The sequence below is a fragment of the Scomber japonicus genome, chromosome 7 (genome assembly GCF_027409825.1).
Source record: "Scomber japonicus isolate fScoJap1 chromosome 7, fScoJap1.pri, whole genome shotgun sequence".
Classification (NCBI taxonomy): Eukaryota; Metazoa; Chordata; class Actinopteri; order Scombriformes; family Scombridae; genus Scomber; species Scomber japonicus.
Window position 1 is genome coordinate 35,047,022 of NC_070584.1, and position 23,956 is coordinate 35,070,977.

The 23,956-nt window shown below is 43.2% G+C and overlaps 1 protein-coding gene across 1 annotated transcript in view; it reads left to right on the forward strand.

Annotated features, from left to right (window-relative positions):
* The first annotated feature begins 232 nt into the window (after nt 1–232).
* LOC128362355 (NACHT, LRR and PYD domains-containing protein 3-like) overlaps nt 233–23,956 on the forward strand; it is a 33,652-nt gene continuing 9,928 nt past the window's right edge. Inside the window, exons 1-3 of the mRNA XM_053323096.1 lie at nt 233–257; nt 719–750; nt 1,363–2,501. Of these exons, the coding sequence (XP_053179071.1) occupies nt 233–257; nt 719–750; nt 1,363–2,501 (1,196 nt within the window). The remainder of the gene's footprint in view (nt 258–718; nt 751–1,362; nt 2,502–23,956) is intronic.

Genomic DNA, 23,956 nt, shown 5'->3' on the forward strand with positions numbered 1-23,956 from the left:
ATACAGTTAATCATGTTTAAGGTTAACAGTGAATTCATATAAAACCACCTGGATACTACTGTGTTGTGTACAGTAGGTGTATTAAATCACTGACAGATTTAGTGTCAGTGTGTTCTGAGTGCTGAGCAGAATTTATCTTGTGTTTCTATCAGGAGGAAGCTGGACCAACCTGAACCCAGCTGTGTGTCTATGAACAGTGATCGGTCTATGGAGCTTCCTTATAACTTCAAAGATGGACGCCACTCTGATGATCACAGGTGAGGATTTCAAACAGATAAAAGCATAATGATGTCTTCATCAGACTCTTATCAAGTCTCCTGTTTTTAAACCTTTATTGACTCAGACAAAGTTCTCTGAGCAGCGTTCACACTCACACAGTCAGACACATTGACACTGGGAGCTGCCCAGTACAACCAGTCTCATACAACCACACACTGGTTGTAGCTGCCTTCAGCAGTGTGCAGTGAGGGAGGCAGAGCTTCATGGAGGGTTGGTGAGAGCTGTTGGGACTAAACCAAAGTGACTCTGAGCTGAAAGCTACAAACAGACTGAGCTGTTGATTCTCAGTGGGATCAACAGGACTAGTAAAGCTTTACCACTACAGGGAGTCATCTGATTCTCTGTTCACATCCAAATATCACTTGATGGACCTTTAGCTTGTGTTTGTCTCTGTGTGGACAGACATAATGTGAGCTCATTCTTCATGATTCCTCCACAGAGTGGACCAGGAGAACTCAGAGGGTCCCAGTGGTCAGTCTGCCCAGCAGCATCAAACACACCTGGACTCCATATTTATGGTCTGTACATGTACAACAACTACTTTTACATCTATTGTGTTCACAATCACCTCCATGCTGCACTTGTAGACCAGTGGATTGTCAGTGTGTCCAACATGGATCTGATGTTTGCTTCATGATGTTAGTTTGATTGTGTCATTCATATATTATTCTGTTCCAGCTGCTGGAGGAGAACATCGTCACTTTTGTGAAGAACGAGCTGAAGAAGATGCAGAAGAGTCTGAGTCCAGATTACCCAGAATGCTTAGAGAGCCAGAGGGAGGATGAGAAGGTGTCGGACGATGAGGAGGAAGAGCAGCGCAGGAGAAGTAGAGATGCATTTCTGAAGATCACAGTGCACTTCCTGAGGAGAATGAAGCAGGAGGATCTGGCTGAGCGTCTGCAGAGCAGTAAGAGGATTTCTATAAAGATTTAACATGATGGATAAATGAGACATTTACTGAAGTCTCAAGAGATGGAAGATAATGTTCATATATGTATTCTTTAGGGAAATTAAACTGTCATTTTCTCTTTATTATTCAATTATTGAGGCAGGTGTCGACGTAAACTCAAGTCTAACCTGCAGAAGAAGTTCCAGTGTCTGTTTGAGGGGATCGCTAAAGCAGGAAACCCAACCCTTCTGAATGAGATCTACACACCGCTCTACATCACAGAGGGAGGGACTGCAGAGGTCAATGATGAACATGAGGTCAGACAGATTGAAACAGCATCCAGGAAACCAGACAGACCAGAAACAACAATCAGACAAGAAGACATCTTTAAAGCCTCACCTGGAAGAGATGAACCAATCAGAACAGTGATGACAAAGGGAGTGGCTGGCATTGGGAAAACAGTCTTAACACAGAAGTTCACTCTGGACTGGGCTGAAGACAAAGCCAACCAGGACATACACTTCACATTTCCATTCACTTTCAGAGCGCTGAATGTGCTGAAAGAGAAAAAGTACAGCTTGGTGGAACTTGTTCATCACTTCTTTACTGAAACCAAAGAAGCAGGAATCTGCAGGTTTGAAGAGTTCCAGGTTGTGTTCATCTTTGACGGTCTGGATGAGTGTCGACTTCCTCTGGACTTCCACAACACTGAGATCCTGACTGATGTTACAGAGTCCACCTCAGTGGATGTGCTGCTGACAAACCTCATCAGGGGGAAACTGCTTCCCTCTGCTCGCCTCTGGATAACCACACGACCTGCAGCAGCCAATCAGATCCCTCCTGAGTGTGTCGGCATGGTGACAGAGGTCAGAGGGTTCACTGACCCACAGAAGGAGGAGTACTTCAGGAAGAGATTCAGAGATGAGGAGCAGGCCAGAACCATCATCTCCCACATCAAGACATCACGAAGCCTCCACATCATGTGCCACATCCCAGTCTTCTGCTGGATCACTGCTACAGTTCTGGAGGATGTGGTGAAAAGCAGAGAGGGAGGAGAGCTGCCCAAGACCCTGACTGAGATGTACATCCACTTCCTGGTGCTTCAGACCAAACTGAAGAAGGTCAAGTATGATGGAGGAGCTGAGACAGATCCACACTGGAGTCCAGAGAGCAGGAAGATGATTGAGTCTCTGGGAAAACTGGCTTTTGAGCAGTTGCAGAAAGGCAACCTGATCTTCTATGAATCAGACCTGACAGAGTGTGGCTTCAATATCAGAGCAGCCTCAGTGTACTCAGGAGTGTTCACACAGGTCTTTAAAGAGGAGAGAGGGCTGTACCAGGACAAGGTGTTCTGCTTCGTCCACCTGAGTGTTCAGGAGTTTCTGGCTGCTCTTCATGTCCATCTGACATTCATCAAGTATGGAGTCAATCTGCTTACAGGAAAACAAACATTATCCCAGTCACGTTTCTACCAGAATGCTGTGAACAAGGCCTTAAAGAGTCCAAATGGACACCTGGACTTGTTCCTCCGCTTCCTCCTGGGTCTTTCACTGCAGACCAATCAAACTCTCCTACGAGGTATGCTGTCACATACAGGAAGTAGCTCACAGACCAATCAGAAAACAGTTGAGTACATCAAGAAGAAGGTCAGTGAGACTCTGTCTGCAGAGAGAAGCATCAATCTGTTCCACTGTCTGAATGAACTGAATGATCGTTCTCTAGTGGAGAAGATCCAACAGTCCCTGAGATCAGGAAGTCTCTCCACAGATAAACTGTCTCCTGCTCAGTGGTCAGCTCTGGTCTTCATCTTACTGTCATCAGAAAAAGATCTGGACGTGTTTGACCTGAAGAAATACTCTGCTTCAGAGGAGGCTCTTCTGAGGCTGCTGCCAGTGGTCAAAGCCTCCAACAAAGCTCTGTAAGTTGTAGGAAATAAAAATGTGAACTATATTAAATAATAGTCACCATTCAATGAGGTCTTTTGAAGTCAGCGTCTCTTTAATTCAGCAATACACAAATCTTACACAGACAGCACACAGCAGTTATCTCTTCAAGGGTTCTTTTGTAACAAATGTCACTAATGAAACAGCAGATCAAGTCACACAATATTTTTCTATCATCAGTACACAGATAGTTTGATTTATTCATCATTATTTAAATATTGTGCTGTCTTTAAAGAAAAGTAACTTCTTGCTTGTTTTTGTTTCTTTATATTTCATTTCCAGGCTGAATGACTGTAACCTCTCAGAGAGAAGCTGTGCAGCTCTGTCCTCAGTTCTCAGCTCCCAGTCCTCTAGTCTGAGACATCTGGACCTGAGTAACAACAACCTGCAGGATTCAGGAGTGAAGCAGCTGTGTGCTGCACTGGAGAGTCCACACTGTGAACTGGAAACTCTCCTACTGTCATCAGAAAAAGATCTAGACGTGTTTGACCTGAAGAAATACTCTGCTTCAGAGGCGGTTCTTCTGAGGCTGCTGCCAATGGTCAAAGCCTCCAAAAAAGCTCTGTAGGTACTCAGATAGTTGGATTTATTTATTATTATTTAGATACTTTGCTGTCTTTTTAAAATAAATTAAATAAGTAACCTATTTCTTGTTTTTTGTTTTTCTTCATATTTCCAGGCTGACTCACTGTAACCTTTCAGAGAGAAGCTGTGCAGCTCTGTCCTCAGTTCTCAGCTCCCAGTCCTCTAGTCTGAGAGATCTGGACCTGAGTAACAACAACCTGCAGGATTCAGGACTGAAGCAGCTTTCTGTTGGACTGGAGAGTCCACACTGTGGACTGGAAACTCTCAGGTCAGGATTCATCAACCTTTTAGTTTACAATAGGCAAGGCAAGGCAGTTTTATTTATACAGAAAAACATGTAATTTGAGAAACATTAAAACATACAACTCTGCTGGTAGTTTGTTCTAGTTGTGTAAAAGCTGCTTCACCATGTTTAGTCTGAACTCTGGGCTCAACTATCTGACCTGAGTCAGTAGATCTCAAAAACAATGACTTTAGTTTTGTCCTGATTTAATTGAAGGAAATGTTGGTTCATCCAATTAGTGACTTGCTCTAAATGGTGACACAATGACTGTATTGGACTGTAGTCATCTGGGGACAGTGCTAGGTATATCTGCGTGTCATCTGCATAACTGTGATAGTCTACATTAGAGTTCTGCAGAATTTGACCCAAAGGCAGCATATATAGACTGAACAGAAGGGGTCCAAGAACTGACCCCTGAGGAACTCCACATGTCATAGCCACTCGATCGGATTCATAACTTTCAACGGTCACAAAATAACTCCGTTCCTCCAAGTAGGACCTGAACCAGTCTAGGACTGTTCCTCTGAGTCCTGCCCAAGTTTCCAACATGTTCAATAGTAAACTGTGATCCACAGTGTCAAACGCAGCACTGAGATCCAACAGGACCAGAACTGACACCTTGCCTGAGTCAGTGTTCAACCTTATGTCATTTGTCATTGTCACTCTAATAAGAGCTGTTTCTGTACTGTGGTGAGGTCGGAAGCCTGATTTGAAATTTGTCAAAAAGGCCACTGGAGTTCAAGAAATTGCTGAGTTGATTAAAAACCACTTTCTCAACGATCTTGGCTATAAAAGGAAGATTTGAGATAGGTCTGTAGCTGGTTAACATGGAAGCATCCAGCGTTCTCTTTTTTAAGAGTGGGTTAATGGCAGCTACTTTTAGGAGTTTAGGAAACACACCTGATTGAAGTGAGCTATTTATTACTTGTCGCAAATCTGTTTGGAGTTCAGAATACTTTTTAAAAAGTCTGATGGCATTGTGTCAAGACAGCATGTTGATGGTTTAAGATGCTGCACTGTTTCCTCTATGGTTTTTTGGTCAACTGTTTTAAATTCTGACATCACAGTTGAGTTATTCCTGGGAGGTCTTAGGGATTGCATCATGTTATTGTTTTGTTGATTTGTGTTGATATTTAACCTTATGGACTGGATTTTTTCACTGAAAAAGCAAATTCATCGCATTTTTCTGTGGAAAGGAGTTCTGGAGCTATCTGTTTAGGGGGGTTTGTAAGCTTATCAACCGTAGCAAACAGAGTACGAATGTTGTTGATGTTCTTATTAATAATTTCAGAAAAGTGTTGCTGTCTAGCTTTGAGTAACTCGTAGTTAAAATTACAAAGACTTTGTTTGTAGAGGTCAAGGTGAATTTGAAGTTTAGTTTTTCTCCACTTACGCTCTGCCTTCCTGCATGCTGTTTTTAAAGCCTTTACCATCATAGTGTTCCTCCATGATGTTTACTAGAATACAAGTATAATAAAGTAAATAATCATATGTTCAAAATATAAAGAAATAAACAAATGCAGCAGTTTCTGACCAAAAAGATGAAGGCTGAAGCATTTGCTCATAACACCGACCCTTTTTACATGAGTCTTTAGAGTAGATCCCAATGTACATAACAAACACAAAACATTTATAACCTTCAGAGGATAAACATTAAACCTGTGTAGGATTGTCTCTGCTGATGTGATTTGTCAAACCAGTTTTTTCTAAACTTCAGCAGCAGAGAATTACTTTCTATGCAGATTTTTATTGTTTTCTTTTGTTTTTGTCGTTGAATTATTAAACACCACTGATGAGTTTACAGATTTGGCTAACATCTCATTGGACCGGTCTGTAAATTGAACAGTCATGTGATAATTACCAGATCACTTATTTGAAAGGCATTTAAGTGAGCTGTTGCAGGATAATTTCCATGTAGTTTCTGTCTTATTCACCACAGTAATCAAGAATCAATATACTAGTTGAACATTTTGAAATTCTAATTTCTTTCCTGCTTATGTCCTACTTTTACACCTTCAAATAACCCAGTGATGCTTTTATAAAGGGTTAGGGTTAGGTCCATCACAGTGTTTTTTGGCCAACCAGTGGTTCCACTCGATTAATCTGAGCATCATCTTCAGAGCTGTGGGTGTTCGGTTCCCTCTGGAGCCGTATCTCTTCTCCTTATCAGTACGCCAGGCTCTCTCAGTGTGTATGAGACGCTGTCTGTAGATGCTCAAAGTATCTCTGATGGTTGACTTGATAATAGATGTAAACAACCTGCAAAAGTTTCAGAGTTTGAGCCTCAAAATGACTAAAAAAGAATTTAAGTGAACCAGATAAAGTAGAACATCCTTAAGAATACTGCAACTACAATAATGAGTTCTTTACTTATTCCTATTTGTATTTTATATGATTTCTAATATAAAATGTTCTTTCTCCCATCACACATACTGATGATTCTTAAATCTTTGTGTTTCTACTTCACATTTTCCTGAAGAAGAATTACTACTGAGAAAAAAAGGTTGAGTCACTTCACTGTAACTGGAGCTGGAGCTCCCCCTGCAGGCCTGTGATGAACATGACCATATATTTTACTAAAAGTAACACCGCTGCAGACGCTAAGGAGAGAGAAGCATCATGGGAGAAAACTGCGGCCCAATGACTTAACATACCTCACTTAAAATTGTAGCATACAGGTGAAAAGGTGGTGTAACGTAATTGGAAGCAGCTAAAAATGAAATAAGAAGAACATAATTCAGAAAAGTAAGGCACATTTTGCTGGGCTATGATTGTACCTTACTTTGATGTTATTCATAGTTGACGTCGGCTATTAAACAAAGTAAATATTAATTCAGTGTCTATTTTTTCAACATGTAGTAATTTAAACCTCCTACAGAAAGCTGTTTAACACATATGTCCTCTCATCTAATATCCTGCTTAGTAGATCAACATTTTTTACTATTTTACTTGTTATACATATTGTTATATGTGTACAAAAAAACAGAAACAAGACTTCTAACATGTTAAACTTAGTTGTAACAAAACAAAGAAAGTAGATTCACATTTTACATTACATTAACAAGAAGGCAGAAGACTGTGTATATGTATATATATTTATATATATATATATATATATATATATATATATGATTGAGTGTAATGAACAGTGATACCGTTCTAACAGATATTCATCTCATAAATGAAAGCACATCCAATTGAGCCCTGAATAAATCTCCCAGCGTAAGGTATTGTGAATTAATTCTGCCTTGATATCTATCAAATTACGAAGGAACGGAAAACCCGTCTGACAGCGAACAGGTTATGTTCACAGAGTCGGTTACCATGGTGACTGACTCAGAGTTTTCCTCATCTCAGGGTTAACTTACTTGGAGTTTTCACATAACCCGCTTTCTGGAAAACCCCCCAGTACTCTCACACTGTGTGACATGTGTGTTGTTTTGTGTGTTTGCAGCCTGTCAGGATGTCTGATCACAGAGGAAGGCTGTGCTTCTCTGGCCTCAGCTCTGAGGTGCAACCCCTCCCGTCTGAGAAAGCTGGACCTGAGCTACAATCATCCAGGAGACTCAGGAGAGAATATCCTGTCTGCTGGACTGGAGGATCCACACTGGAGACTGGACACTCTCAGGTATGGACAGACCATGTGTGATAGAGGAGGAAGAGCTGGAAACATTTTCTCTGTCAGAGCTGATCACAGATCTCAACTGAATCTTTGACTTTTTCTTCTTTCTAACTGAAGTTTCCTGTAAATGTTGAAAGTTAAACCTGATTAGATTCAATCAGGGTTTCAGAAGGATTGGGATAGTAGATTCAGATTGGATCAAAGTGTATGAAAGCCCAACCCCACATTAGAAGAGAATAATAAAACAGTAGACTAGAGCCATGTAACGTCCATGTTAGCATGCTGAAAGAGAACGTGCTGCTCTGACCCCCCTCCTCCTTTCAGCCTGCAGCCTGCTGGAGTCCGATGGTTGACACCAGGTCTGAGGAAGTGTAAGTCTGGTTTTATTTTTATTCTTTATTTTATTGTGGAAAAAAACAAGAATTAAAAACAGAAAGAACAAAACAAAACAAACGGGGGGGGGGGGTTAGGAAGATCTATCCATAACAATATCCTCACTTCATTAATGATCATGGCTTTATTTTATTTTTAGACTTCCGCAGTATTTCCTCTCTTCTATTTATTGCAGTCACAGAATTACTAGCTATAACGGTTAAAAATGAGAATATAGAAGGATTAGACATTAACAACCATAAATGAATCATAAGTCATCTGATGATACAACAATCTTTCTAAACAATAAAGAACAAATTCCATTGGCCTTAGAAACAATACAGTTGTGTTCCCAAGCTTCAGGTCTACGTTTGAATCTGAACAAATGTGAAATCATGAATGTACATAGTTGCTCCAAATCTTCAATGTATACTATACCAGTCAAAAACAATGTCAGATGCCTAGAAATGTGGATAACTAAATGTTCAGATACTAGCTAAGATAATGTTGACAAATGTAGACGAACATGAAATAAGTGTTTGCAAAGGGATCTGACACTGTTTGGGAGAACGACGTATATCTAGAATAATCTATCCTGCTTACTCTCTAGTAATTCCTCCAAGGATTATTAAAGACATTAAAAGAATAAATGTTCATTTCATTTGTAAAAATAAACATGATTATATGAGAAAAGGATCATGACGAAAAGTGTAATAATACGTACATGTGGATTTCCTGTCCTTCCAAAATATTCAGATGGGAGCAATCCTCAAAAATAAAAAGACAGAATTTTTAATAGATAACCTAATTATAGTAACAAAATATGATGTGGATTTGCTAAGTCCTCCCCCTCATGGTCTGCACTTAAAAATGAACTCTCTCTTTTTCAAAGGAGCCTTAAGAAGATAGATAATGCTCATGCTAACACATTGTATTCACTTATGGTTACATTTCAGCTGTGCTAAACCCCTTGCTTTCTCTTTGTATTATTTTATTTGTTCATTAGTATTATTACTTTTCTCTTCTTTTTCTTTTAATATAATATTTAAAACGTATTTGTTTAACTTGTATTTTCTCCCTTATTGTGTTTTACACACACTGTGGCAGTAAGTTCTGCAGTTACAGTACAGGAGGTGTGATGTTATAGATCAACTGAATGGTACATATGAAAAAGTTTGAGTTTGTCATTATTTGTACTGTTCTATGGTTTAATAAACAAACATCAGGTGTATTACTACTTCTCTGGTTACATACAGATGTAAAATCTGGTGTTGAACTTCTATTGTTTCTTTGTGCGGACTCACATCCAACTGCTGAAACATGAATGAAATACATCTATCCAACCTATAACTGTAGTTTGTCCAAGTGGTGTTGGCGTACATAACTGTCCAAAATGGCCGACTCAACTGCGCATGTGTGACTCACATCAGGTTAGAAACAGAAGATCGATCAATAACTGATCAGTAACTGTATTGTGTCTCGTTCTCTCCATCAGATTTCTGTGAACTCACACTGGATCCAAACACAATGAACAGAAACCTCAAACTGTCTGATAACAACAGGAAGGTGACACGTGTGAAGAAGGATCAGTCATATCCTGATCATCCAGACAGATTTGATTACTGGGATCAGCTGCTATGTAGAAATGTTCTGACTGGTCGCTGTTACTGGGAGGTCGAGTGGAGAGGAACAGTTTTTATATCAGTGAGTTACAGAAGAATCAACAGGAAAGGAGACAGTGCTGACTGTGAGTTTGGAGGGAACGTTCAGTCCTGGAGTTTGAGGTGCTCTGATGATGATGGTTACTATGTTTATCACAATAAGAGAATAACATACATCCCCTTCTTCTCCTCCTCCTCCTCCTCCTCCTCTGACTCTAACAGAGTAGCAGTGTATGTGGACTGTCCTGCTGGCACTCTGTCCTTCTACAGAGTCTCCTCTGACACACTGATCCACATCCACACCTTCAACACCACATTCACTGAACCTCTGTATGCTGGGTTCTGGGTCTGGTCTGGTTCAGTGTCTCTGTGTGGTCTGTAGGAAGGAGAGTCTCCTCCTGTCAGAGAAACGTTCTCATGTTATTTAGTACCAACCTGATCTCTCACTGGTTGTAAATAGAGTTTGTAAAGCCAACATGGTTTCCACATGACTGACAGTTAGTTAGTCAGTCACATATATCCACATTTAAAAAGCTGTAAAACAGAAGCTGATTTTCTCAGAGCAGATATCTCAGTCTGTTAGAGGACTGTTTGGAGGTTCGGAGGTCGTGTCTTTGATCCTTATGAGTCTCAGTCAATGTTCAAGTCCAACACCCAAAGTGAAACTCAGAAGCTCTCAGAGAGAAAACCACCAGCGGCTCAAAGTTTACTGAAACGTCAAGTTGTGAGCGAGCTTTTTAAACATGTTGGAAGAGTTTAGCCACTAACTATAACACACATAATGACAGGAAGTATCTGCTGGCCTATAGAGGAACTTTGTTCTTTCTCCTCTTATTTGTTTTTTTTGGCTTCTTGTTCAATGACTTGTTTTTTTAATCATATAGTGGATTCAGAAACCAACATGTTTTTATGTGTCTCTACTGGATGTGCATGTACAGCTGTCAATCAACATGATGATTCATCCATTCATCTATTCATAGTTTTGTCTATTAAATGTCAGGAAATAGTGTAAATATTGTTTTTAACTTCTTTTTACAGTTTAATATTTAGTTTTTATGTAAATCACATTGAATTGACCCAGTGTATGAAATACGCTATATAAATAAAGCTGTCTTCCTAAAACGCTGGTTATAATCTCACAGAGTCAAAGGCAGCGTCTTTAAATGTCTCATTTAGTCTGAACTAAAGTCCAGAACATCAAATATTCAGTTTATTATCATGTGAGACAAAGAAAAGCTTCAAAAGGACTAAAATGACGATGAAGTGCTGATTTAGTGTTGATGGATAATCAATGAATGGACTAATAGTTGCAGCTCTGGCTGTATGTGAACAGAATATTAGAGGACAAACAGCTGACAGTTTAGCACCTTACTAAATATCCACAATAAAAAGCTCATTTACACCATCATTCATCTGTTTCTAATCTTTTCACATGTTTCTTATTTGCTGTTTTTGTCTTTTTACCAAGTAAAGTTGATCATTTGTATGTTTGTGTTACTCAGGCAGAAATAAATGGAACTGCTGTATCACCTGTTATGTCCAATAAAAAAAGGATGATCAATAATAATAGAAGCTTTAATTTGATCTGTCAACAGTTCTGTGCTGCTTAACTTCTCCATGAATACACACAATGCAGGATTATTTAAGTCTGGCTAGACTTAGCTTTGATTAGAAAAAGATAAATCATGATAGTGGAACGATTTGATCTTTAAGTGAAAACTGACATTAATTCAAGCCAAGCTTTTTCAAGTAAACTCAGATTTCTTTAACTGCGTTGATTGAATGCTCCTCAGATATCCATCTCTATATTTATTTATTATGTGTATATATTGAAGTTTAGAGTTTCTCTGTGGATATCAGCTCTGATTAATATCAACCAATAACTGAGTATGATGAATAGATGGAAACAGAACTCCTTTAAGATATCTTATACCAATATCAAGACAAAAGTGATGCATTTTGGAGTGTGATGTCCCACAATGCAACACTCAACAGAGATGGAGGAGCTCTGAAAAGGAAAAAAGGAAAAGTGAGAATGATGTGTAATTTATTAGTGGTTAGGGTTAGAGTAGGTAAGTATTTTTCATGAAGCTTTATGATGATGATGTTATTCTTTATTGTTTGTGATGTAAAACAGGACTCTGCTCTCAGCTCACCACACCCAGCAGTGATGTAACACAGAGCTGTAATGACACACTTCAGCCAGCAGGTGGAAGAACACGTGTTTTTGATATTATCAGGCTAAAAAAGAAATCAGTTTGCAGCAGCATTTATATTCTTCTCTAACAAAGCAATTTATTTATTCTACTTTACTATGTTTATTCTCTTAGATTTTCCTCAAACTGTCACCACAAAGCTACAGAATGAAATAAAAATCCTTAAAATGTTTATTTTATCATCAATAGATCCTAATCCACCCTTAAAAACTAGATGTTCTTGGTAGGCAGAGATTTCATCCATCCATTTATCCATTAATGTACCGTACCGTCTTCTTCCGCTTTATCCTGGGTCAGGTCTCGGGGGCAGCAGCCTAAGCAGGAAGCCCCGACTTCCCTCTCCCCAGCCACTTCGTCCAGCTTCGTCCAGGCGTTCCCAGGCCAGCCGAGAGACATAGTCTCTCTAGCGTGTCCTGGGTCTCCTACCGGTGGGACGGGCCCTGAACATCTCACCAGGGAGGCGTCCGGGAGGCATCCTGACTAGATGCCCGAGCCTCCTCATCTGGCTCCTCTCAACGCGGAGGAGCAGCGGGTCTACTCCGAGCTCCTCCCGGATAACTGAGCTTCTCACCCTATCTCTAAGGGAGAGCCCAGCCAGCCTACGGAGGAAGCTCATTTCGGCCGCTTGTACCCGCGATCTTGTTCTTTCGGTCACTACCCAAAGCTCATGACCATAGGTGAGGGCAGGCCTGGACTGGGACAAAAATTCGGCCCTGGACTTTTTGGTCCAGACCGGCCCACTACAATCCATGCTCAGATACTGTGCCAACTCGCGTTGATGTACATTTAAACACACAAGCCCTTAATAACAGTAGTATACTGAACAACATCTCTTATATTCTGGAGACTTGAATAGGCTTGACTTAGTTTTAACTGTATAATGTGAAACTGAACGAGCAATAAACCATAAACACTGACTGAAAAAAATATGTAAAGTATCATAGGCTACATATGTGTTATGTTGTTAGATCAATGTCCATCATGAACATATTAGACTATAGGCACAAAGAACGGTGCATGTTGACACTTAAAACACTTTAACTCTGGTGACCTGATTTGGCGGATGTCATTATAGGTAGAAATGATCAAAAATTGTGAAAATAGCAGATCTACATGCTCAAACCACATCACATTGCAACATGTGAGTTGTAAGCTTGCAGATTTGTAATTATGTGGCATCCTTTGATGAAAATAGTGGTTAAGTGGTTAATAAAAGCAACTAATCAATGAATCAGGATAGTATATGAACATGGTTATTGAGTGTTTATCCACACCATGCTGCAGGCACACACCTGCTTAAAACTCTATCATCACTTCCCCATGGTGGATAGTCTTCCTCAACCTCCTGCTCCTGCACCACCATGGCAGCGGGAGCCTCACTTGACTCACTGTCCGACACCTGCTGCTGAGAGGGACCTACTCCTGAAGCCGCTCCGTGGCCGGAGCGGCTTCAGGAGGGCTCGTAGCAGCGTCGGTTGCTAGAGCTTTTCTTTTTATCTCTTTGTTTTTCCGCTCAGCCTTTTCGCTTTTTAGCCGCATTGTCCATTTTGTTGTTGTAGTATCTCTCACTATCTTTCATCTGATTGCTTGTCATCAAAGGTGATTGGACGAGGGGGGGTCAAGAACCAGCGTGGGTGGGACTCCTGGGCCTCTGTAGCCTATCATAGGGCCACTGGGCCAGGTATTCTTTAGACAGACAAGCCAATGGGCCTCTAATGTGTCTGCAGGCTGCAGCGGAGCTCTGTGGGCCGGTGCATGTCTCTGCCCCTGGGCCGGGAGAGTTATCATGGCAAGGTGCAGCAAAAACTAAATGAACAAATAAAAAAAACAAAAAAAACCGGCAGCCAACGGCCCATTATTGACCGGCCCACCGGGAAAAGTCCCGGTACTCCCTATGGCCAATCCACCCCTGGGTGAGGGTAGGAACGTAGATCGACTGGTAAATCGAGAGCTTTGCCTTTTGGCTCAGCTCCCTCTTCACCACGACGGATCTGTGCAGAGTCCGCATTACTGCAGACGCCGCACCGATCCGCCTGTCGGTCTCCCGCTCCATCCTTCCCTCACTCGACCCCGAGGTACTTAAACTCCTCCACTTGAGGCAGAATCTCATCCCAACCCACAGAGTGCATTCCACCCTTTTCCGATTAAGAACCATGGACTCGGATTTGGAGGTGCTGATTCTCATCCTGGCCGCTTCACACTCGGCTGCGAACCGATCCAGTGAGAGTTAGAGGTCACGGTCTGATGAAGCCAACAGGACCACATCATCTGCAAAAAGCAGAGACCCAATCCTGAGGTCACCAAACCGGACCCCCTCCACACCCTGGCTGCGCCTAGAAATCCTATCCATAAAGATTATGAACAGGACAAAGGGCAGCCCTGGCGGAGTCCAACCCTCACCGGAAACAAGTCCGACTTATTACCAGCAATGTGGACCAAGCTCTGACACCGGTCATACAGGGAACGGACGGCCTGTATCAGGGGGTCCGGTACCCTTGCTCTTGGAGAACCCCCCACAGGACTCCCCGAGGGACACGGTCGAATGCCTTCTCCAAGTCCACAAAACACATGTGGACTGGTTGGGCAAACTCCCATGCACCCTCAAAGATCCTGCAGAGGTTGTAGAGCTGGTCCACTGTTCCACGGCCTGGACGAAAACCACACTGCTCCTCCTGAATCCGAGGTTCGACTATCCGACGGACCCTCCTCTCCAGCACCCCCAAATAGATCTTACCAGGGAGGCTGAGGAGTGTGATCCCCCTATAGTTGGAACACACCTTCTGGTCCCCCTTCTTAAAAAGAGGGACCACCACCCCAGTCTGCCAATCCAGAGGCACTGCCCCCGATGTCCACGCGATGCTGCAGAGTCGTGTCAACCATGACAGCCCCACAACATCTAGGGCCTTGAGGAACTCGGGGCGGATCTCATCCACCCCCAGGGCCCAGCCACCAAGGAGCTTTTTGACCACCTCAGCGACCTCCGCCCCAGAGATAGGTGAGCCCACACCCGAGTCCCCCGGCCCTGCTTCCTTACTGGAAGGCGTGTCGGTGGGATTGAGGAGGTCTTCGAAGTATTCCTTCCACCGATCCACAACGTCCCGAGTCGAGGTCAGCAGCACACCGTCCCCACCGTACACAGTGTTGACGGCGCACTGCTTCCCCCTTCTGAGACGCCAGATGGTGGTCCAGAATCTCTTCGAAGCCGTCCGGAAGTCTTTTTCCATGGCCTCACCGAACTCCTCCCATGTCTGGGTTTTTGCCTCAGTGACCGCCGGAGCTGCACTCCGCTTGGCCTGCCGGTACCTGCCTGCTGAGGTATGCAAGAGTAATTAGCAGTCCATGAAGTCCATCATTGTAGTGAGATACCAGTTCATCTGTGGTGGATAAATTGTCTTTGCTGGGGAAGTCATCGATTCCATTAGAGAGAGCCAACAAGTCAATATTGTTGATGTGCATCATAGCATATTAGTCTTGGATAATCTTAGATTGACATTGCAGGATATTAACTTGTGGTCTGAGATAGGCAGATCTGAGGCACAGCAGTTATGAGGGGTTACACCAGAACAGCAGATTAGGTCAAGAATGTGTCAAAGCATGAATTAAAGTCCCTTATAAAAGCATTGTTGATGCTATCCAAGTGAATCACTCAGCAATAGTAAATTTGAGGTCACAGAACATAAGGTTGTTAATAAGGCAGAGAATTCCTGCAGGAAGATAAATAGTGGCGAGGATGGTTGGAGTTGGGCCCTTGATTTGGAGAGCAATGGACTCAAACGAAGGGTACACAGGCACATTAAGAGGACACTCTTCACTTTTCAATGTATAGGGTTTAGGGTCACCCGCCACCCACCCTGCCAGAGGTACGGGGTTGTGATGTGTAGACAAACCCAGGAGGAATAGTTTGATTAAGGTGTGAAAAGTCATTAGGCTGCTGCCATGTCTCAGTCAAGCAAAAGAAATCAAACTTATGGTCATCCAGTAGATCATAGAGCAGAGGTCCCTTGCTGGTCAGCAAGCAGATGTTAAATAACCCAAAGGTTAGATTGCTGATGTGAGGTTTGGTGTTAGTTGACCTGGCCTCTCCATGAAGAACATGAAGAACATCTTCTCTTCCGTCCTATTCCTCGTTCAGCTACACCCTGAGTTTACGTGCAGGTAAAAACTGTGTTACAATTGTTCAGCTGCATCCTCCTCTCTCAAATATCAGGCATTAACTCTGCTGTTAAATGTCAATTTAAATCAGACCAGTATTTCTGCAAGGCATAATGAAATAATGCAAATTGCAAGGTGATTTAACTTAAATAACAACATAACAAAACACATACATCATAGTTAAACGCAATACAACAATATGACAGTTCAATACAGTCCCTGAGTTTTAAGGTGCAGATTTTAAGTGTGCAAATTATGAGTCTGTTGTTGGTACAGCTGATCAGACAAGCTGAGCTACTGTTCAACCACAGAAGCCTCACTGTGCTGTGACCTATTTCAGCTGCTACATGGAGACAGAATGACTGATGAACAAAGAAGCTGCAGCAAAAAATCTGCAGCAAAAAAGATTTATTTTAAGACTTTAAAACCTCAAACTGAATGAAACAAATCGATTTTTTACAACCCACAAGCAACATCCACCAACACATAACAGTGTTGAGCTGAAATGATTGGTTGATTAATCAATTAGTCGATGGACAGGAAATTAAACTACAATTATTTTGATATTCGATTAATAGATTTAAGACATTTTTCAATCAAAAAAGCTAAACATTATCTAGTCAGTGCTTGTATTGTTGTTATTGTTCAATGTTCTGCTCTTGTCTGGTTTCTATTATTGTACTGGTTTCTGGGTTCAAGTGTGGAGTTTGCATGTTCTCCTTGTGCCTGCGTTGGTTCTCTCCTGATACTCCAGCTTCCTTCCACAGACCAAAAACATGCACGTTTGGTTTATTGATTACTATTGAAATTGCCCCTAAGTTCAATTCATTTTATTTATATTGCGTCAAATCACACCAAAGGTTGTTGCAAGGCACTTTTCACAGAGAGCAGCTCTAGACTGTACTCTATACTTCTTTTAAAGAGACCCAACATTCCCCTATGTGCACCACTTGGCAACAGCAGTAAGGAAAAGTTAAAATTTTTATTTTCTCTACAAACTCTAAGTTAAATGTGACAGCTGGTTATTGAATACAGGTAATTTTGTTCCAGGATTTTTCAGGACTCCCAATGAATTATCTAACATCTCTTGTGTATGATGAACTGGACAGAGCAGAATATGAAATGTTGTTATGCACACTAACACCCCCCCCCCCCCCCCCCCCCCCCGCTACTCACAAAAGACACAAATCTTGTTCCCACACAGACTTTAAGTTTAGATGTGTGCAACATACTTTTATTTTCATCTGATCACACACATGCACGCACACAAACAAACACACGTTCCTGGAAACGCTGTATACATACCCTAACCCTAACCCTAACCATAATCACTCCCCCAAAAAATATTTTTTTGTTGTTTTTGGCGGTCAAATTGAGGACAAGCTCTCACCAAGTGTTCTTTATTCTTTATTCTGAAATGTGTCCCTAAAAGAAGACACATGCAAAATTTTTACCAAAATAAAGTGCTGTTTTTGGAATTAAAGCTCATATATTAATGAAGTTTCTCTTTTTTTTTCTAATATTACAAACATGTAAAATGTTTAACTGTGTGAATATCATCAGGGCTTTTCTGAGAAAGAGCTGCTGCTGGGTGAAATAGAATAAATACATACTAAATAAACCTGAATAAATAAAGGGTTAACATGTCTCACTAAAACATCTCACACCTGCTTTGTGTAGGTCAAATAAGTCTCTTGTCTATTAGGAACAAAGAAAAAGAGGTGCATGATACATGGTGACCCCAATTTGAAGACATGATCATGACAAAGGTGAACTCAATGCAAAGACAGGAAACTGAGCTGTACAAGGCAGACATGACACCATATAAGGAACTGATTATCTTCCAGGAAACGATTCTACAGACATTGAGGTGTCACTGCATGCAAGGTGCTTGCAACTGTCACCAGTTGTTGTGGTTATTGGTTGGAGACTGAAAGTATAAAATGTCTGTGTGAGCAGGTAAATGTGCTGCAGAGATCAGAAGTCTTTATGCACATATTTAGGAAGATTCATTAAAGGGAGCAGGACTGCAGAAGAATACTGTGTCTGGTATTTAATTACTTTTCTAACTTAATTAGACTGGCTGATGTTTCAGTTGCAATTAAAGCTGCTAATGTTTTTTATTACTGTTACTGCTTCTGCTAATGTTAATTATGTATCACTATAGTTAATATTACTATTCAGGCTGTTAATATTTTTATTGAAATGTGGATCTATTCATACCTGTAATCTGCAGTGTTTAGTGTTTTACAGGGAAAAAATGTGAGCACATGTTTGAGAAACTATTTTCAAAATGTTTGCTGATATTTCTTTAATCATCATTCTGGGCAGTGTAATATAAAGTTGACTGTGTGAACAGGTGAAGAACAGCCAAAGGTTCAGTTATCTGCAAGGTGCCATGATGACAAAGTAGATGATTTATATGTTTCATTGAATTGAGAGGAAAATTTTCTTTCTTTTTTGTGTGTGAATGAAAACCATGTACACTTATTTGTTATGGTAACTTTACTATAGTCGGTGGCAGTTTTGAGTCTGCCTTATACTTTTAGTCCAATTTGTTTCTTTACTGAATATTTTACTCTCTACTGCACTAAATGTATCTGACAGCTGGAGTAACTGCTGATTTAGTAGATTAAGATTTTACCTACTATAGATAACAATAACTTATAAAGTAGTCCAAATTATGTCCATATGACCAGCTATATGTTAATGTATCAGCCATAATATAATATTAACATAATATATAACAAAATATCAAAATAATATAACTGACATGATAAGTACTTTCACATTACTTTAAGTATGTTTTGCTGATAATATTTTAAGATGTTGTATGTAAGACCATTATTTGTACTGGAGTATTTTAAATAGTTGCTTTGACTTTGATAAAAGGACCTAAATGTTGGTTAATCAGGTTTACGATTGAATTTTTATTCTCAACATTTAAGCCAGAAAAATACCAATTTTCACAGAAGCATTTTCGATAGAACATCTTCTGAGTAGCCTTGTGTTGAGACGTTTTTACTGTTTTTCTGACACTGAAACAACTGCAGCCAAACTGCTCTGTCTGTCAAATCAATCAGATGCAGTACAAACACAGAATGAGTTTCTACTGGCAGACAGAAACACAACCGTTCTCTTATTAATGTTTTCTGATTTGACCAGAGAGCCAAGATGTCGGAGGTGGATCTCCTCAACATTCTGGATGATTTAAGAAACGATGAATTCAAGAACTTCAAGTGGTACTTGAGTGAAAAGGTGGACGACATCGAGCCCATCAAAGTGGACCTGTTGTCAAAGGCAGAGAGGCGGGATGTGGTGGACCTGATGGTGCAGAAATATGAACTTGCTGGAGCTGTAGAGGTTTTGGAGAGCATTTTAAAGAAGATCAGCAGGAATGATCTGGTGAGCGAGTTGTCAACCATCAGCTCAGGAGCAGAAGGTCAGTCACAGGAAGGGATAAACATCATATCACACCCAGAAAGCAGATCTGAGAGGAGAAACACTCCAGACAGTGAGTATTTTTGAGACAGTTACTCATTTTTGTTCTCCAGGCTCTGTGCTTCAATTCAAAATAAAATAATTGACACTACATTTATTAAATATTTTACAGTAGGTTTACGTAAATATTGAAAGCAGTGTGTGATGATATAGCTCTTTTAAAAGCACCTAAATTGCAGGGGTTCAAAAGTAATGGTGATGACAAACATGAAGTCAGACTAAATGATCATGTAATGCTGCAGACATAACTATGCACAGACATGCCCACAGTAAATCTGGCGATATCTCGTCCACTGAATGAAAGGAGAAATCATTACAGAGCGATTCATCCTTGAACTTAGAATCCAACTAAAACATATTAAGAAAGTATTCTTTAGAAGTCTAAATAAGTTGGTTTCTACCACTTAACATTTTCCAGTTTCTTGAATTCGGACACATTCATATAGTGAGGAATTGTTCTGGCTCCGACACAGAGCAAAACAGAACAAAAAGTCAGGACTAACATGTCTTCTATCACTAATACTGATAAAATAAGAAAGGCATGTTCTGAGAATAAGGTCAATGTAGAGGAGGAATCTGATCAGATTTGTTGCTTGTACACAGATTTACAGTAATCAGGTTACTACTTCCATCATGACCCACTAACCTGGTTATGTCAGTGCATATAAACACACTAATAGTTGTCCCTGTACTACGAAGCTGGATTTTCTCTTATCGAGGTAACTTCAGGGTTAACTCTGGGTTTTCCGTCCTAGGGCGCTGGTTCACTTCTTACTGGGGTAAATCACCATGGTAACTTATGCTGAACGGCTAACCTGCTCCGGAGCAGGTTATGTTCTGGATAAGAGTTTTTAGGGAGATGCAATCCTTTAGATGCCCCCGATGACATCCTATACAAGGTACAGAATGATTTTCAAGCGACATTAAGTTAGTTTAATATTCAACATTCATTTGACTTTCAAAATACAAACCTATTATGCGCTTCAGTCATTTGAGTGAATGATGTCACACCAGCTGTATAACATTCAGATTAATGTCCCTCATGTGCAACCAGTCTTATTTTTCAAATATATGTTTTCGTCAATTTTTTACATATACAATAAATAAATAACCTCCAGTTTCAGAACTTGTGTCAGGAAACAAAAAGTCTCAATAGGAACATCTAGAGAGTCCATCTATCCATCCTCTTCCGCTTATCCGGGGTCAGGTCGCGGGGGCAGCAGCCTAAGCAGGAAGCCCAGACTTCCCTCTCCCCAGCCAATTCGTCCAGCCCTTCCCGGGGGATCCCGAGGCGTTCCCAGGCCAGTCGAGAGACATAGTCTCTCCAGCGTGTCCTGGGTCTTCCCTGGGGTCTCCTACCGGTGGGACGTGCCCTGAACACCTCACCAGGGAGGCGTCCGGGAGGCATCCTGATTAGATACCCGAGCCACCTCATCTGGCTCCTCTCGACGCGGAGGAGCAGCGGGTCTACTCCGAGCTCCCTCCGATAACTGAGCTTCTCACCCTATCTCTAAGGGAGAGCCCAGCCAGCCTACGGAGGAAGCTCATTTCGGCCGCTTGTACCCGCCATCTTGTTCTTACCCAAAGCTCATGACCAGAGGTGAGGGTAGGAATGAAGATGGACTGGTATATCGAGAGCTTCACCTTTCGGCTCAGCTCTCTCTTCACCAAGACGGATCTGTACAGAGTCCGCATTACTGCAGACGCCGCACCGATCCGCCTGTCGATCTCACGCTCCATCCTTCCCTCACTCGTGAACAAGACCCCGAGGTACTTGAACTCCTCCACTTGAGGCAGAATCTCATCCCCGACCCGAAGAGTGCACTCCACCCTTTTCCAGTTGAGGACCATGGACTCGGATTTGGAGGTGCTGATTCTCATCCCGGCCGCTTCACACTCGGCTGCGAACCGATCCAGTGAGAGTTGGAGATCACGGTCTGATGAAGCCAACAGGACCACATCATCCGCAAAAAGCAGTGACCCAATCCTGAGGTCACCAAACCGGACCCCCTCCACACCCTGGCTGCGCCTAGAAATCCTATCCATAAAGATTATGAACAGGATCGGTGACAAAGGGCAGCCCTGGCGGAGTCCAACCCTCACTGGAAACAAGTCCGACTTATTGCCGGCAATGCGGACCAAGCTCTGACACTGGTCATACAGGGAACGGACGGCCCTTATCAGGGGGTCCGATACCCCATATTCCCGGAGAACCCCCCACAGGATTCCCCGAGGGACACGGTTGAATGCCTTCTCCAAGTCCACAAAACACATGTGGACTGGTTGGGCAAACTCCCATGCACCCTCAAGGATCCTGCAGAGGGTGTAGAGCTGGTCCACTGTTCCACAGCCTGGACGAAAACCACACTGCTCCTCCTGAATCTGAGGTTCCAATATCCGACGGACCCTCCTCTCCAGCACCCCCGAATAGATCTTACCAGGGAGGCTGAGGAGTGTGATACCCCTGTAATTGGAACACACCCTCCGGTCCCCCTTCTTAAAAAGAGGGACCACCACCCCAGTCTGCCAATCCAGAGGCACTGCCCCCGATGTCCATGCGATGCTGCAGAGTCGTGTCAACCATGACAGCCCCACAACATCCAGGGCCTTGAGGAACTTGAGGCGGATCTCATCCACCTCCGAGGCCCTCCCACCGAGGAGCTTTTTAACCACCTCGGCGACCTCCACCCCAGAGATAGGAGAGCCCAAACCCGAGTCCCCCGGCCCTGCTTCCTTACCGGAAGGCGTGTCGGTGGGATTGAGGAGGTCTTCGAAGTATTCCTTCCACCGATCCACAACGTCCCGAGTCGAGGTCAGCAGCACACCGTCCCCACCGTACACAGTGTTTACGGCGCATTGCTTCCTCCTCCTGAGACGCCGGATGGTGGTCCAGAATCTCTTCGAAGCCGTCCGGAAGTCTTTTTCCATGGCCTCACCGAACTCCTCCCATGTCTGGGTTTTTGCCTCAGTGACCGCCGGAGCTGCACTCCGCTTGGCCTGCCGGTACCTGCCTGCTGAGGTATGCAAGAGTAATTAGCAGTCCATGAAGTCCATCATTGTAGTGAGATACCAGTTCATCTGTGGTGGATAAATTGTCTTTGCTGGGGAAGTCATCGATTCCATTAGAGAGAGCCAACAAGGGTTTTTGCCTCAGTGACCGCCCTAGTTGCGCTTCGCTTGGTCTGCCGGTACCTGTCTGCTGCCTCCGGAGTCCTACAGGCCAAAAAGGGTTAGACAGGGCTTGACAGCATCCCTCACCGCCGGTGTCCACCAGCGGGTTCGGGGATTGCCGCCCCGACAGGCACCGACCACCTTGCGGCCACAGCTCCGGTCAGCCGCCTTAACAATGGAGGCACGGAACATGGCCCACTCGGACTCAATGTCCCCCGCCTCCCCCGGTACGTGGTCGAAGCTATCCCAAAGGTGGGAGTTGAAACTCTCTCTGACAGGAGACTCTGCCAGACGTTCCCAGCAGACCCTCACAATGCGTTTTTGTCTGCCAGGTCTGACCGGCATCCTCCCCCACCATCGGAGCCAACTCATCACCAGGTGGTGATCAGTTGACAGCTCCGCCCCTCTCTTCACCCGAGTGTCCAAGACATGTGGCCGCAAGTCCGACGACACAACTACAAAGTCAATCATCGTACTGCGGCCTAGGGTGTCCTTGTGCCAAGTGCACATATGGACACCCTTATGCTTGAACATGGTGTTCGTTATGGACAATCTGTGACAAGCACAGAAGTCCAATAACAGAACACCGCTCGGGTTCAGATCGGGGGGGGCGTTCCTCCCAATCACACCCTTCCAGGTCTCACTGTCACTACCAACATGGGCGTTGAAGTCCCCCAGCAGAACGAGGGAATCCCCAGGGGGAATGTTTTCCAGCACCCCCTCCAAGGAGTCCAAAAAGGCTGGATACTCTGAGCTGCTGTTTGGACCATAGGAACAAACCTCTCGTCTACCGGGGTAAACTCCAACATACAGGCACCAAGCCGGGGAGCAATAAGTATTGCCATCCCTGCCCGGTGCCTCTCACCAGTGGCAACTCCAGAGTGGATGAGAGTCCAACCCCTCTCGAGGAGACTGGTTCCAGAGCCCTTGCTGTGCGTCGAGGTGAGGCCGACTATATCTAGCCGGAACTTCTCAACCTCACGCACCAGCTCAGGCTCCTTCCCCACCAGAGAGGTGACGCTCCACGTCCCTAGAGCTAGCTTCTGCAGCCCAGGATCGGACCACCAAGGTCCCCGCCTTCGGCTGCCGCCCAGCTCACATTGCACCCGACCCCTTTGGCCCCTCTCACTGGTGGTGGGTCTGTGGGAGCGGGGTCCCATGTCCCTTATCCGGGCTGTGCCCGGCTGGGCCCCATGGGCGAAGGCCTGGCCACCAGGCGCTCACCTCCGAGCCCCACCCCCAGGCCTGGCTCCGGGGGGGGGGGTTAGGGTTAGGGTTAGGG